General features: G+C 38.7%; 1 protein-coding gene across 4 annotated transcripts in view; it reads left to right on the top strand.

Annotated features, from left to right (window-relative positions):
* SPOCK1 (SPARC (osteonectin), cwcv and kazal like domains proteoglycan 1) overlaps window positions 1-16077 on the top strand; it is a 286032-nt gene that overhangs the window by 75597 nt on the left and 194358 nt on the right. For 2 of the 4 annotated variants that reach the window (XM_030504322.2, XM_030504323.2), the window contains exons 3-4: window positions 13046-13054; window positions 15276-15321. In XM_030504322.2, the coding sequence (XP_030360182.1) occupies window positions 13046-13054; window positions 15276-15321 (55 nt within the window). The remainder of the gene's footprint in view (window positions 1-13045; window positions 13055-15275; window positions 15322-16077) is intronic. The other 2 variants (XM_030504324.1, XM_030504325.2) reach the window with 1 other exon arrangement.

The following is a 16077-nucleotide window of genomic DNA, read 5'->3' on the forward strand; positions in this document are numbered from 1 at the left end:
GCCAAAAAGGCATTTATCTTTATTCTGTGTAAAGGAGGGAGAGGATGGCAATTAAATTACATAATGGAAAGCCTAAACCTCTGCAATTTATATTTGATCTAAAACCAACTATTATATAAGAAAAATGGATCAGATTCCACTTTTGGTGATGCCATTACTATCCTGTAGTGATAACTAGGCAGCATCAGTGCAACTGAAGAACCTTTCTCAGTATCTGTTTCCCTTTTACTATGACTGTCAGAAATGCCAGTGAACAGATTGCAGCATTGCTTCCCTCTCTTGCATACACACACAGAGACAGTCAAGATGGAAATTACATATTCTCCCAAAGATCTACCTTTGATATATTTTGCATTTGTTTTACCTCTGTTATTTGAAATGTTAAGTTTAATTGTTTGAATGAAACCAGATATGTCAAATAGAGCATATTAAAAAGCCTGGGTTTGGGGAGTGTGTGGTTTTGTGTGCCTTTTTCTGTTTGGTTTTTAAAAAGATGAAATTAGCGTCTTCTGATACAATGAAAAATTCTGTGGATTTTCATCCAGAATAGTAACTATCCCTGAAAACCAAATTCCTGCCCATCACCCCCTAACATGTGTTGGTCAAAGAAAATGTCTTTCTTTTCTAGAAAAGATTTGAGAGAAACTAACAATCCTCCCTCACACTCTTGCCACTGAGCTCTGGCACTTGCCCCGTATTCAGTATCGGGTGATTCAACTGTCACAAATCTGTGACATATATAGTGTATTTTGGACTGGACAGCACAACCAATATTGATGTTGGCAGCCTCTCTTGAGCACAGATGTGAATACACAGCACAGAAGCACTGGAGATACACTGCTTTGCTGTAGCCTGGCTGCTGAGCGGGCCTGAGTGTGTGGGAAACCGAGCTGCTTGCAAATAGCTTTTCCAAATGGGTTCTCCATTCTCTTTGCAATGGTTTCCAAGTTGAGTCTACTTCAGTTGTCCTGTGCTTGAGTTCTGTTATGCTTCACACACAGCTTTATCTTACTTTCAGATTTTTGCTCATCCCTAATTCAAGTTGGGTATGGGGAATGGGATCTTTACTGTAGAGAGAAAATGGCACTTAAGAGGCAGCAACTGAAATAAACTTTAAACCATTCCACAGCTAATGACTGCCCAGATAGCCTAATATGTCTTGGCTTGAGAAACAAAACTTGGGTGTTTTGAGAGAAGAGCTGTTCTTGTTTCTGCTAATATTTCCCAAAACACATTTCAGTTGTGGCTGGCTGTCAAGCGAATTGAAGTCCTGTCTGCATATAATGCAACTAGTTCCTCAGGAAAGCCCATCCAGTTATTCTTATAAGAATAATTTTGTAGGTTTTGTGAGCACCGAGAACACATCCCCAGAATAAGCTGTTGTTCATTCCTATGCAACCTTACAGTACATCAGCTTCCCCTATAGACAGTCAGTTTGTAGAAGAAAAAAAAACAACCCAAAACACAACAGAAACTGAAGTCTCTGTTTGCTGTACAAGGACTGCTGCAGAGGAGCAAGAACACTTCCAATTCTTACAGCACAGAGTATGTCCCAGGTATGTCCTGAAGTGAAATACATTTAACTTAGAAGTGAAAAGCTAGTTCTGCTTCAAAATCCAGGCCATCAAAGCAACTTCTGATAGAAAATGCTGCCACAACATACCCAAGACAGCAGGAGAGAGAGATCATGAATTGAAGTGTGGAGAAAACAGTCTCTTTGACCCAGCCACTACCCATTTAATTCTAGTAATTTTCTCTTAATCAGTTACATTTGTATAGAAATAAATTAGGTGTTAATTCTTTAGTCCGTATTCTGCTCTCATTTCTATCACTTTTACATCTGCACAAATGTGCTAATTTTCAGTTCACCTACTTGTGATTTATACAGATGTAGCCAAGAATATAATCTATCCCAGTGAGTGCAAATTAAACAGAGAAGTAGGTAATTAAAGATATCAAGGACATATAGGAGACAGAAACTGTGCTGAGAATCCATCAAATGCGACAGGACAGACAGTGAAAAATCATGGTATCTAGATGACAGCCAGAGTGAGATAGATAGAAAGCAGAATAGGAATTGTTTTCCTAAACCATGTTAAAGAATGCCACTGTGAAAGATAGTAAGTGAGAATACATTGGAGATGTTAATTGCAGAAAGACAAAAATCCAGGCGAAAGCCATGATAAGAGGAAATAAAAAAACCTGGATGCATATCCTGAAAATCAAGTTATAGTTATTTGGATGAAAAAGGGAAAGAGGAGACAGTAACTGAAAGCTCTTTTATGAAAATATTTTATGCAGGTGGCTGAAACCCAGTATGAAGTTGAGAGAAATTTAACAACTTAGTGAGAGCAAAGGGGTTTGTAGTCTGAGTGAATGCAAAACCAAGAAGAAAATCTGAGCCAAGGTGAAGAAACATAAGTAATGAGAAATCTTTCAGGGAGTTGCATACTAAAGTTGAAGCAATAGTCACAGAAGAAAAACAACTGCTAACAATCTTCACTAAACACTCATTCTGCTGCTGCAGTTGCCAGCAATTGCAGAGACATCTTTACAGTGTTTGTAAAATGTAGAACCACTGAACCTTGCAGAAAGAAATAAAAGATATACAGGTAATTGTGCAGTTTTCTTTAGTACAAGCCTTCAGGAGAAAAGCTGTAAAATTGAAGAGGCACTCAGAAGATGTTGAAGGTCTTAAAATCCTGAATTATGAAGATTTACGATTAATGAATCTTTGCCTCCCCACCTTAGTTTGAGGTTTTAATGATTTTTTGAGGCAGGAATTTTAGATTTAACGTGCAGAACTAGATACAATAAGCTGTAAACCAGTAAGTGAAGGCAGTTTTGAATGAAGGCAAATCACTTCTGCACTTGAGGAGATCACCTTCCAGAACAGCAGGGAAGCAGAAAGGAGCTAAAAATCAGGAAAAATATTGTGTTTGGGTGCTGTGAAGATAATGCTAAATCTGGGCCTGTCTGCAACAACAAATATTTAATAAAGTGAGATGGGACCATTTCAGGACATATTTCTTAGAGGGTAGATTTTCGCCTCATTCCTTTTGCTAAGTCTGTTAGGATGAACTCTCTAAGCCCATTCTTGTATGTATTGAAACAAACAGAAGTGTGACTGTAAATCTCAGCTCTTAGCTTGGGTGAATACTGGTGTTTATTAAGGAAATTTGCATTATTAATTTGCAAGTAAAACATCTCATCTTGCTGGAGAATCCTCAGAGCTTTCCACTGCTTGTGACACTCATGAATAAAGTCAATGCTTTGGCTTAGCAGCATGAAAAATTGGTTTTGAAGAGCCCTTAAGGCGTATGTTCATTAATTGGGTCACTAAAGACAGAAGGAAGCAAAGTCCCCACAAGTGGGTAGGTTAGTTGTAAAGCACCGGCCTCAAACCTTTTAGTGCTACAGACCATGGAACCAAGGAAAGGGTTGGTGTAAAATGTTTGGTGTTGAACAGAAAACAGGAGAGTATTTGGAGAGTAAGAGATCGATATTGAAGTTTACTCACTGTAATCTTTATAGATGTGTGAAATTCATAGTTAATGTGTGTATCTGTGTGTGTTGTAGGGTGGCTTCAATTACAGCGTGTTTCTGGAGATCCACAGCACATTTACTTAATATTTCTATATGCTCTGCAGCTGCTAAGATATCTATTTCTTCTGATTTTACATCTTTAAGGTTTGGAGATTAGTTACACTGCATGTTTGAACTATTTTCTCAGTTGTTAGAATTAAATAGTTAGTTGTACTAGATCTCAGGTGTAAAATTACAGCTGATCAAAATTCAGATGTTCTCTCGTGCCTAAAGAAGTCGTTACGACCTTCAGTGCTCTTCTATGTATCTTAATGCTGGTTTTTTCAGGTGCTATTCTTTGTTAAAATGCCATTTTGATTTGCTTAGGCCCATTTCATGATTTAATCCCGTTAACAGTGAGCAACTGTAACATCTAGCAATCAGGAACATACTTCTGTTTACAAAAGAACAGCTCAAAAATGCCTTTTGCAGATCTGGAAGGTATATATTCTCTTGAGCTACAGCTGCTCGGTTAGAAGATTCCCGAGACTGTAAAATAAAGTTTTGCTACATCTTACTTTCTCATGTCATTGCTCATTCCGTGCCGTGCCACGCTACATACTGACCTTTTATCATTGCTCACAGAGGCACATGTTCTGGCAAGTTCAAGAGTGCGTTATATCTCCCCACAGGAGGCTCTTTCGGATGTCTGTCCTCAATCCAAGAAGCATGCTACTGTAAAAAATGAAAGGTCACTTAGTTTCTCAATTTGCTCAGAAGAACTTAACTGGAATGTTGCTTTATCATCATAATCACAGCTATGGAAGCTTAATACAATACATATGTCACACTTTTAATTCCTCCTTTTCTGAGAAGCTCTGAGCATGTGTCAATAATTGTCAGTGTTCACACTGAATATTGTTTCTGGAGTGTGTGCTGGGTGAAATTCTCTGTGTACACAATTAAGAATTTAAACTGATGAATCAAGAGCCAATGAAAGCATAAATAAAACATTCAGAGTTTCTGAAGTCATCTAACACCAGTGTATCATGCTTGAATCTCTGCTCATTCATCATGATTCTGAAGTAAAATGGAAATACAGTCTGAGTATAGCTGACATCATGATGTTTGTTAGTGTATCAACTTATAACTGATATAATGATGTAGTATCTGTGACTACTTTTGGGGTTAGTAGTTCTGGGCCCAGTGCATAAGGTATGAGGGGTCACTGTCTCCCTCCTTGAGGGTAAGATACTAAGATGGTTGCAGTGGTCAAATGAAGTAAAATCTTTATCCAGTGATAATGATGTTGACTTGCTGGAGAGGACTCTTGCAAGCAAATAGAGGTGTGCAAGTTAAGCTGTTAGATCATCTTCTTCATTGCAAATGCAAGTGGAACTCTAGCGTGACTTTTGTGGCTTCAAATATTCAGCATGGATCTGAAGCTGCCTTTAGACTGTATTCTGTGGGCTTCTTGAGAACAAATTATGCACAAATTGGGCAGTCAGGTGCTGTCTTCTGCTAAAATAAAATAGGATCAGTGCATTCAGAGACCTTTGTGCTCTGGACACTAACAGCCTTGGCATTTAAATCCCACTGGAGCTATTCCTGCAGGTTAGCAGTCCTTTGCCTGAACCTGAGTATTTTGCTTCTTTGGCCTTTTTGTCTTTTTTTTTCATTTGATTATTTGAGATAAATCTTTTGAAATACCATTCCAACAAAACCTGTTTCTCTCCAACATACAATTGCTTCAAGCAGAAGGCAAATAGCAATTGTTTATGAAAGGTACCTTTTTGTTACTGTTACTTTACAGCTGACACAAGAAATTAGTTTAATACTAAGAATAATCTGTCTTATTTCATCAGTTTAATAGATTAATGAGGTACCACCAGTAAAATGTTATGGTCATGCACCTCCTATGATTTTTTCAGGAACTGTATAGACATAATGCAAGCCTGTCAGTATCAAAACACAGTCAGGAGGGACTTCACTTGAATCAACCAGCCCCAATTATTATGGAAAACCTCATCATAGGTTTTAAATACCATCATCTATTAACTGATGATGGTATTGAAAATAACTGCTACTGGTGATTAAACAAAGTGAGGAGCCCTTCCTTGAGGGAGGACAGGATTTCTGTTTGCAGCACCTGCTGCAAGTATTTCGCTCTTGTTTCCGTTAAGCTTGCTATCAGTTTTGCAGAACAGTTTTCAGTGTATTCTTTCCTCTTTCTTTTAGAATGGATAAAATGCCAATTAACAAAATGATATTATAATCTGGAATGGAGACCACACATTTGTAATGGCTCACAGGGTTTCTGATCTGAAAATGTACAGCTGTCTCAGTCAGCAGCTGGTTATTTCATAGGCTTCTTCACCACGACTGTTTTGTTCCTGCTGCAGTTCTAAGACATTTCAAATCCTGGCTAAAGTTGGCTAAAGGGCTGCAAAGTTGTTATTTTCAGCAGCATGGCTAGTTTGATTTCACCTTTTGCAAAGGTTTTTCTCACCAGTATTTAGAGCTAGATTCTCCTTGAAGCTACAAATGAAATACAAACAAATGCATGTGTGCTCCCAGGGACAGTTCATTGATCGTAATTCAATGTAATTCATGCGATCTCTTTCTAGTCCATTACTTATGCATGTAAGAAGCAATTTTAAAGAATTAAGACATAATAACTAGTTTAACTGTCTCTATCGGTCTCGGAAAATTGTGTCTCTAAATATCAAAGTTAGATAAGTTGATTTTATTCCACTGCTATTTGTATCCTTGTACATTTTACCCACTGGAATTTGTATATCTAAGCGGAATATCAGTATGATATTATTCATAACTTTTATAACTTTGATATTAGGGGAGTTCTCACTTTGTCTCATAATGAGATTAGTCCCATAATGGTAAATTAAAAAAACCTAAAACCAACACATGATTCAAAACAGATTTCTGAAGACTTCTTGTAAGATAAAACAAGAAATAACTCCTTGTATTTAATCATTATGCAAATTGTTATTCACCGTAAAGCAGTTCTCATATATGAAAGCAGTGGTAGGGTTGGGATTCTTTTATGTGGATGTTGTTCTCCAGATACAAACCCCAAATGTTCAGCTAAAAAGGGCCAGTAAATCTGTCACGAACAGCTACTGCAAACGTGCTCTCAGAGCAACAAGGATACTGAAAGCGAGGTAACATTGCCAGTAGCTTTATAACCTTCAAGCTTAATGTGTTTGGCTTTCAAGCTGCCTAAAAAGAACTGCTTTCTAAGTATGTAATTTGAGACTTTGAGTGAAAATTAAGATGTGTAAAGAGTTTAGCAGCTCTCCTTTCAAGGTAGGTTTTAAATATTACACCTATCGAGAATATGATTTATTAACACTATTCTCTACAGAGCGAGAACCTACAGGAGGCCATTCTTCACCCATATTCCCAATACAAGTCCTAGATAAAGGCACAGTGGTGGTGGTGGTAAGTGGAAAATGAGCAAATGATCATGTGAGAAAACAACACTAGGCCAGGTTCCCAATGTGTGAACCTTCAATTCCAGAACAGGCATTCATGTTATTTTTATGCATTAGTTGGAATCTTATAAAGGATCACTAGATTGAATGAGTTGCTAATTCATGCGTAATGTTAGTTCAGAGATCAAAAATAATGCTGCTTTAAGGAATTCCACCTGGAAGGAGGGGGAAGATATTTCTGTAATCTCTGGCTCTGCTTCTTGCTTCCTGTTTGACTGGGTGCTACTCATTTTGTGGGAGTTAATGATTCCCAGGGATGCTTCTGTCTGTGCTCTGTGCTGAACCTGCTGCACAATATAAGCATTTCTTCACAGGTCAAACTGAGGAGCAGTGCAAAGCTCATAGGGAAGAGGTCATGTGTATTTTCTAGCTAAGAAATAAAAACCTCGTTGGTCTTACCTGTATTTTCCTGGTCCTCTGAAAACAATGTAATTACATTGACTATGTTCCATGGCAGACTTTTGTTTTCTTACATATATATGCATTGCATGGCAGATAGTACAAGTGCCAAGTATTGTTTTATCAGCTTATCTTACTGAAATATGTTTGCTCTCTGGCCTTCCAAGAGGGCATTTGGCTTTGCTACCCCGTGCCACCCTGCTTGGGTTTGGCTTCTTAGGTGGCAACTCCTTGGTAATGAGCCCACAAAGAGCTGCTGCAATCTGGACCTCTCGCACCCTGTGGAGCTTTAGTCCTCTTTGTCCCAGAATTCTAGTGCTGCTCTTTTCCTTTTACTTGTCTCCCATTTGCTACCTACATCATCTCTCCCAAATGGAATAAATGATTATAAATTTAATCTACTGTCTATCACTGGGACTGAAATTCAGAAGCTGAATCAAGAGAGTTTGTTGAGGGAGATGGATGGGGAGTTCTGGCTAATTAGAGATCTGCATAAACATGATGAAGTCGTGAGGGTATTATCAGAGAGTAACCAAAGAAATCAGAAGTGTCTGGGACCAAATGCTGGAGCAAGCAGGACCTCACAGATTTAGGGGTCGGTAGCTATTGAACTTCCCTGCAGATTGCCCCAGGATCTGATTGCCTGAGGAAATCATTTCAGCTGAGATGGTAAATCATCACTACACCACCTGTCATCCTCAGGCTTGTCAGAAGTGTTCCACTGCCTGTCTTACCTCTATCCCAATTCCTCCCTCTGCTGCCTCCCTAGTAGCCACAGTGAAGGCTCTTTGTAAAGGTCATGGCAGGGGAACTCATAGCTGGAGGGAAAAACTCATTGAGTGTAACTCTGCAGTGCCTCTGAGAGAGTTCTGTGTGGCTGAGGCACTGTAGCTAGTGAGAACGCGGTGTTAATTTAGAATAGAAGCAACCAAGTAACGTTCTGTTTTTCAATCTGGTCTTGGTGTTGCAGCATCTGTGTCAGTACGGCATATCCAACACAAGGATGAGTGAGCCCGTACCTTGGGACACTCCTGAGTTTTACCTTTCTGGACTTGCATGAGCATTGTAGCTTGTAGCATCACGTGGTGTGGCTGCTGGGACATACCAAAGTGTGAAAAACCTTATGAAAGTAAAATTAGAGAGAATTAGTTAACTCTAGAGAGGGTTAAGAGACTTTTTAACACATACTAATGAGAGGAAGAGTCCAGGCAGAAGTGATAATGTATTTCTGAAGTTAGTCAGCTAAAAATGCCAGCAAAGAATAATCAAACCAAGGGGGTTTTTTTTCAGTTTTAGGCTCAGCACAAGCTAGTGTAGACAGTTACGTGGTTGTTCCAGCCACCCAGATATATCAGCTGTGTATGTTGGCACAGTGCTGTGCTATAGCAGCTCTGTAGCTTCTGCCTCCCAGCTGGCGCCCATTCATCCTGCTTGAAGCACAAGCAGAGTAAATGAGCATCTGTTTACCCTCGACATTGTAGACGTACCCTCTGGCGTCATTCTTGTGGATAAACAAAGACCAGTTTGGGGGCTTTTAAGAACTATTTTTAATGCTTACTATAGTTGTATTTTTACCCCACTTCCCCCCCCCCCCCCAGGAAGTAAAAAGAATCCGCAAAACCCCACTAGAGCAGCTGGAAGATTTCTGTCTAAAAGGCTCCTATGATTGAGTTCTGAGGAATGACAATTCTTATTCTGTCTGACACGTGCTCAATGGTAATTTATTTTTCAAATTTTTTTTCTCCCCAAATTTTTAAATGTAATTTTTGCAACTTTTGCTACCCCAGTGACTCACTGGGACTGGGGGTAAAGAAAGCCTGTGCTGAAAGCTTTGCCTACCACTTTCTGAGTATTGCCTGTGGAAACTTCTGGAGAAGTCCTGCAGTAAAGTAGGAGTGGTGAGTTTTGTTTGATATAGCAAAAAAAACCAACCCAACCAATTAAAAAAAAAACCTCTTTTATTTTATGAAAATAAGAAAAAAGTGTCATTCTGGGCCATATTAAGCAGAAGATGGTTTTTTGCACATTAGTGGTAGCTGAACAAAAAGTTGATGGGATGATAATTTGAGTCCTGTAGGACACCTGACATTATAATACATGGTCAAGGAGCTTTTCTATGCCGAGCATATCTGAGGACTTACTAGGATATGCATTTATGTATTTTATACTGTTGTTAATGAACAGGTATTGATGGATTTAGTGTTATATACAAGTCCAATGTGAGTCCTTTATACCATTTCATTCTAGGCTAAAGCATTTAATTACATTTTTATTAATGACATAGCTACAGTATTCCAGGCAGGTCCTGACATCCTCAGACCTTTCATGACACGTGGTACTACTTCAGTCTGGAGTAGTTGCTTTTCATTTCAGCAGTTAATGTTGCTAGCTCTCCAAGTCAACCCCTGCATTCCTGGACTTTCTGGGAAATATAGCACTAAACTTGTCAAAGGTTTCTGTTCCCAAATGTAAAGTGAAACATCCCCAGCACAAGCACTACTAATTCACTAGACAAAATCATCCTGTTTCTCTGGTTCTCTGAATGCCCTGAAAAGGGAGAGCATGTGAGTTCAGAGGCAGTTAGGGATGTCTTGATGTGCTTAGGAGTTTAGACTCAGCTCCTGACTGCAGACCCTGAGCACTAGCTACCATTGGGAAGTCTTTACTCCCGAAAGTACTTGGTGGGCAAAATATATTCTCTTCCCCTAAATAAATAAATAACATATGATTTGCTGACACAACCTATTTGCTTAAAAGAGGCAATAGGCCTTGGGGAGATATTTATGATCCAGGCTAGATTGACTTTAGCAAGTAGCAGCTGGTGCTGTAACACTGCTTGGTGTTGGAATGCTCTTCTGTACTGCAAGGTAGAGAGGCAGAAAATGCAGCTGCATCTTTTTGGAGCTCATTTGACACAGCAGTGAGCTGGTTGTTACCAGTGTGCCCAGCTGGTCTCTGTGAGAGTCAAACGTTTAACCATAGAGCGAGTGTGGAAGAGGAAAATAGTGAGCAAGCTGCAAACCAGTGTTAATAAATATCCCTCCTGGAGGTACTTTGAAATTTGAGCTCTTGTTGGCTGAGAGGAGCTGGGAATGAAGATTACATCCAAAAGATTATCTGACGGTCCTTGGGATTACGCCTCTGTATGAGAGTTTCCTCAGGAAGGACCTGGGATGAGGGATGATTGGGGCCTACAGGGATGCTGGAGAGGGACTCTTCATCGGGGACTGTAGTGATAGGACAAGGGGTAGCGGGTTCAAACTTAAACAGGGGAAGTTCAGGTTAGATATAAGGAAGAAATTCTTTACTGTGAGGGTGGTGAGGCACTGGAACAGGGTGCCCAAAGAAGTGATAAATGCTCCATCGCTGGCAGTGTTCAAGGCCAGGTTGGATGAAGTCTTTGGTGACATGGGCTAGTGTGTGGTGCCTCTGCCCACTGCAGGGGGTTGGAACTAGATGATCTTAAGGTCCTTTCCAACCCAAACTATTCTATGATTCTATGATTTGTGATGGGGAGGATTTTCTGTGGAGGGTTTTTCAGTCAGCATCTCCTTTCTGTTTTATTCATACAAATAACTTATAAGCTTAATTAATGCATCAAAATATAAATATTTATGCACCCATTTAGCTAATGTTTGGCTCTATTTATAAACAAGAGCATCTTGCAAGAGCTTCTCTTTGACAAGTAAATAAAGTAAGTATGGAGAGTGCCTGTGTGTTAACTTAACCATGCTTCATTAACTCTTGCAAAATACCAAGTCTTAGGTAATAACTGAACCAATAAGTGACAACAGAGTAGGTTTGATGGGAGTAACTCAAATACTTAAACTTCAGGAGAACAAGAAGCTGTTGTTTACTTTCTTAGTCAGTGGGGGGGAAAAGAGGATAAATCTGTTTGGGTTTACTGTTAATTTCAGCTTTTTAACTGTATTGTTATTGTAGTGATACAGGACATTAAGAGCAGTCACATGTTAATGTCCTGCTCTTAGGGTCAATTTCTATTTACTAACATCTCTGATATGACTAACAGGAAATTGTGTCAGACCCAGCTCTACTTTGAGGTTTGATTTTTGCATATCAGAACCCAGTCTGTGAATTCCGATGTATCTGGGGTGTGATGAATGACATTTTTAATGGTTTTGCCTATAAGAAAGCTTTTGTGAGCTTTTAAACTCGCACTTTTTAATATGCCCTTTGCATACTTAGTTTAACATATGATTATTCTCTTGATCAACTTTGTTAATGGTATATTGATCTAAGTTGACACCTATGTATTGAAGGATAAAAGAATATTTTGTTCTTGTTAAGAAACAATAATTTATTATGCATGATATAACAAAATGGATTTAAATCACTTCAAAACGTGTTTCATCTCTTGATTGCTTAAATCAAATTCATAAAAATGCAGAACTGAGGCCCAAGTCCAGCAGTTTATATTTGCTTTTCATTTGTTATACTTGTAAATTATTTCTTAGTTAAACTTCCTGAGGCTAAAATCTTGAAGGAGGATTCTATGATGCTACATGATGAACAAATACAGAAGTGAAAAGACAGCTCCTGTCCCAAGCCTTGCAATTGAATTAGATCATGGAATGTCAAAAGGGAGCTCTTCCCTGTGTGAGGAACTATCTGAGGTTATCTGCCTTGCCATCCCAGGTGGATGTCTATTCTAGTCGGGCAGTAGACTTTAATTGGGGGCAGAAAGGAATCTTGCCAAAGGCATCGCCCTGCACCTGGTGGAAATAGAACAGAACTCAAGGAAGCTGAGTATTTACCTGTGTTGTGAGGCTCTGGGTCCATCTGGGACCTGGAGTCACAGGACTTGTAGTGAAGCTCTGTACCATTGCCTTTGGTGTGTGTGCTGTATGGGAGAGACTGGCAGCTCCTAGAATCTGGGGTTCACGTTCATTCCTGGCTGTGTGCAGAGACCAAGCCAGTACATCATATCCATCTAATGCAGGGTAGAGCTAAGGGAGTCAGGTCTAGCCTTGGTTTGCGGTATGAAGTCCTCTCTTTTTGTGCATGCTTTTTAGGTGTGCAGAGTCCCTTCAGTTAATTAAAAGATTGACTCAGTCATATGCAGCCACTGAACCATAGGCAAAACCTTCAAAGTGTGAATTCTGCGCAAGGAGAAAGATACTTTTAAATATTTGTTCATCAAAACTACCTCTCAGTTGCTGTCACCTGTTGTATTGAAGTGGATCTGTGCCTGGTTTTGCCTTCCCTTCAAAGTCTATCCAAGTCTTTAAAGTCAGCTAGGGAAATAAAATAATTCTCCTATATCAGGTATGTAAAAGATGAATATGTGGAAAAACACTTTCTGGTGCGTCTGTCAGCCCAAAGGAAATCAAAATGCCTTTTCTTGGTGCTCTACAAGAGAGAAATGTGCTAATAGCACAGCAGATGAACACTGAGCTGTGACAGCAAAGGTGGAAAGGTCAGAAAAGAGAGAGAGATTATTTCGTTTGGAGGTGAAGATCATCTGAAATAAGTGATTTCACATTTAAAAGGCCGCCAGAGAGAAAACTGATGAATGTTAACATATTTTTGTATTGTTTTATTTCATTCTTTTTTTCTTTTCTCATTTGTAATGCTTACGTATTCAGGAAGTTGAGGTAGGTTTTTCACTTTTAACTTGTAAATATCCATAGAGTGAATAAAAATATTTACAAAATATCAGAATATCAAAATATCATAATATGATAATCATAATATGATAATTCATTAATTTGAACTCATATGAGCAACTGTTAATATTGTTATAAATGAAATGTATTAATACATGTTTATTATTAATGTGTTAATATTGATTTATTAACATGTTAATATTAAGATGATGTAATAGCTTCATATGTTACGTAGGCAGAAGGTGTTTTAAGCACATTAGTATCTGTCCTAGTAGAAGGCTCAGTAGTGCATAGATTTCTGTGCAGTTGTTTGTCAGGAAGGTGTTTTATTGAATGGGAATGTTAAATCTCTTTAATAAAGCTGATTGTATTTATATATATACACACACACCTGGAAATTCATGTTATGTTTAGGCACTGTTATTACTACATCAGCATGCTGTTTTTCTGTTGAAGAAACTTGCAGTGAAATGATGGTATCCATTTGGAGTTGTTAAGAGTTCCTCCTCCTAACAAAAGCCATTTCAGGTTAATGTATGGATTTCAGCACCTTGCAGAGTACTGGCACAAAGCCCTGACCATTCTTCAAGCCGGAGCTGTAGGTGTGTATTTAAATAAGACATAGATGTCCTGCTCAGCCATATCTGCAGCACGAATTTCACCTTTACAGTGCCATAACCATTCAGTTGCAGATCTTGCTGGTATCGGTGCTGAAGTGACACTCTGGCTCTCAATTTTCAGTTGTCCAACTGGCATAAGTCATTTTGAACTGCTATTGACTGTATTGCTCTAATGTATGTATAGTCATTATTTACTCCTATAAATAATAAGGAGGTTTATATATTGAAAACCTGAAACGTCTCCTCTATTCTACTTTTTAGGGGGTTTTTTCTTACTTGTGTATTTTCCTATGTTGTTATACTGTAGTTTCAGGCGTATTCTAAAATAAACAGGGTTTCCATTTTCAAAAGGAATACTAAACACGTCTGCATAAAGGAGAAGAATAGGTTTACAGAAGAGATGGGTGGTTTGTAGGTTATTTTGTAAGGAAGGTGCATTTTCTGTAAAACATTCCATTGATACTGAAATTGAGATAACCCCTCTTTCCAATCCTTATTTCAAAACTGGTTCCATATGCCACCAGCGTAAGAAATCTTTCTTGGCAGTTGAATTATTTAACAGTTTCTGATGCTGCAAACCCAACAGCAAAGCAACACCCAGGGAAAAAATGTAAGCAGGCAAAGAAAAAAAAAAAAAGGAATATTCTGGTGCTGGAAAAAAAATTATTCTGCTCAAAAAGCTTAAAACCCAACACCCTGTGAACAGTGATTAATGCTTGGTGAATTTAGCACTACATCATAATCAATTACAAAGCACTGTATAACCATGAGGGGTTTTTGTATTAACAAAGCTGTAGTACTCAAAGGCAAGTCTGTGATTGTATTTCTGGTGCCAAAACCCCATACTTCTGAAGAAAAAGTATAGATACTTCTGATGTATCTGAAATAAATGATGAATAATAATCTTTGATTTTTATTGTGGAACATGGTCACTGTCCATGAAGTCAATATAGACACTGAGCATGAATCTGCTTGGAGAAGGAAAATACTTTTCTTCCTGATAGTCATTTACATCCAGCCCCCTTCATTACAGGGAGCATTTGCCCATCCTCGCCTGCCCCCAGAGCAGCAGAGAGGAGCAGGATGGCACATTGCACACTTCTCCATGCTGGAGGTGTTGCACTTTCTGCTTCTCATGATGCCCATAGCATTCAGGAGAGAATGACCTGCCATGAGGTGCATCTCCTGCTGTTCAGCATGGGCATGGAGAGTCCCCCCTTCTCCTGTAACAGTCCTGCGGGCTGTTCTGACCCCAGAAAGTATGACATGCTGGCTTCCAAGTGTCCAAAGTATTCCAGGTTAGGGTGGCTGGATAGCATGAAAGCATGTGAAATACAATGTACTGGAGATAAATGGTAAACAAAGCCCTATGGAAGGAATAATTTAGGCCTCTTACACTGAATCCAAGGAATTCTTTTATTCTTAAATTTCTGACCTGCATTTACTACTTCTTAGGACACAAGCTGTTGTTTTGGGCTAAATATATTAGGATCAAAAGATGAGTTGATTCGTACTTTAAGTATTTAAAATAGTACTGAAAAAAACTATTATATTTTTCCTGAGTTTCCTTTTCTTTTCTCCCCATTTAGGATGATTATTTCAGAAACTGGAATCCAAACAAGCCTTTCGATCAAGGTAAACTCAGTACAGATTTTGTGGTTCTCCTCTGCTTTTTTGTGATATCCCTGTGTAATTTATGCCTTTATTCCTTCGTCTGTCCCATACTTACATCTCATTCCCAATTTAGTCACAGCTTGAGGTGGTTTATGTATAAGGGTGTGACTCATCTCTCTATTTTTCAGCCACGTTTTTTAATCCCCATCCATTTCAGTTTATATTCAGTGATGATATATATGCTTAGAAAGATTCTCTGTAACCATGAATCTTGGTCTAACATGCAATTTAAAACAGGTATCTTCACATATATTTTCTTTCATGTGGAAAACTTTCCTAAAGGAATGTCATAAATGTAATTAATGCATTTCCTAACATTCAAGGGGCTAATTCTCTGAAACCAGTTGTGATGTATGAATTTCAGGGTTGTTTTTTTGAAAGGAAAGGGTGTTGTGTATGTGCTGCTGTTTGTTATACATTTTGTAAATGACATTTTGCACTTTATTGTGGTGAGTTGTTAAGTTATGGCAGTAATTTGACAATTTCGAGACCAGCCATCAAAAGATAGAAAAATACCAATAAAAAAATACTCTAATTGTTGTGACCAGGATAGCACTGGGAACAAAAGCCATGCCAGGGAAGAACTTCAAATTGACAACTTAAAAGAGACCTCAGATAGCAACTTTATCAAGCTTTTTCTCTGCTTGGTGTTCACAGCTTGCAAAAAGCTTTTCAGATGGGGTGGTAAGAGACATTCCTTCTAGATACAATAGATGA

The sequence above is a fragment of the Strigops habroptila genome, chromosome 12 (assembly GCF_004027225.2).
Source record: "Strigops habroptila isolate Jane chromosome 12, bStrHab1.2.pri, whole genome shotgun sequence".
NCBI lineage: Eukaryota > Metazoa > Chordata > Aves > Psittaciformes > Psittacidae > Strigops > Strigops habroptila.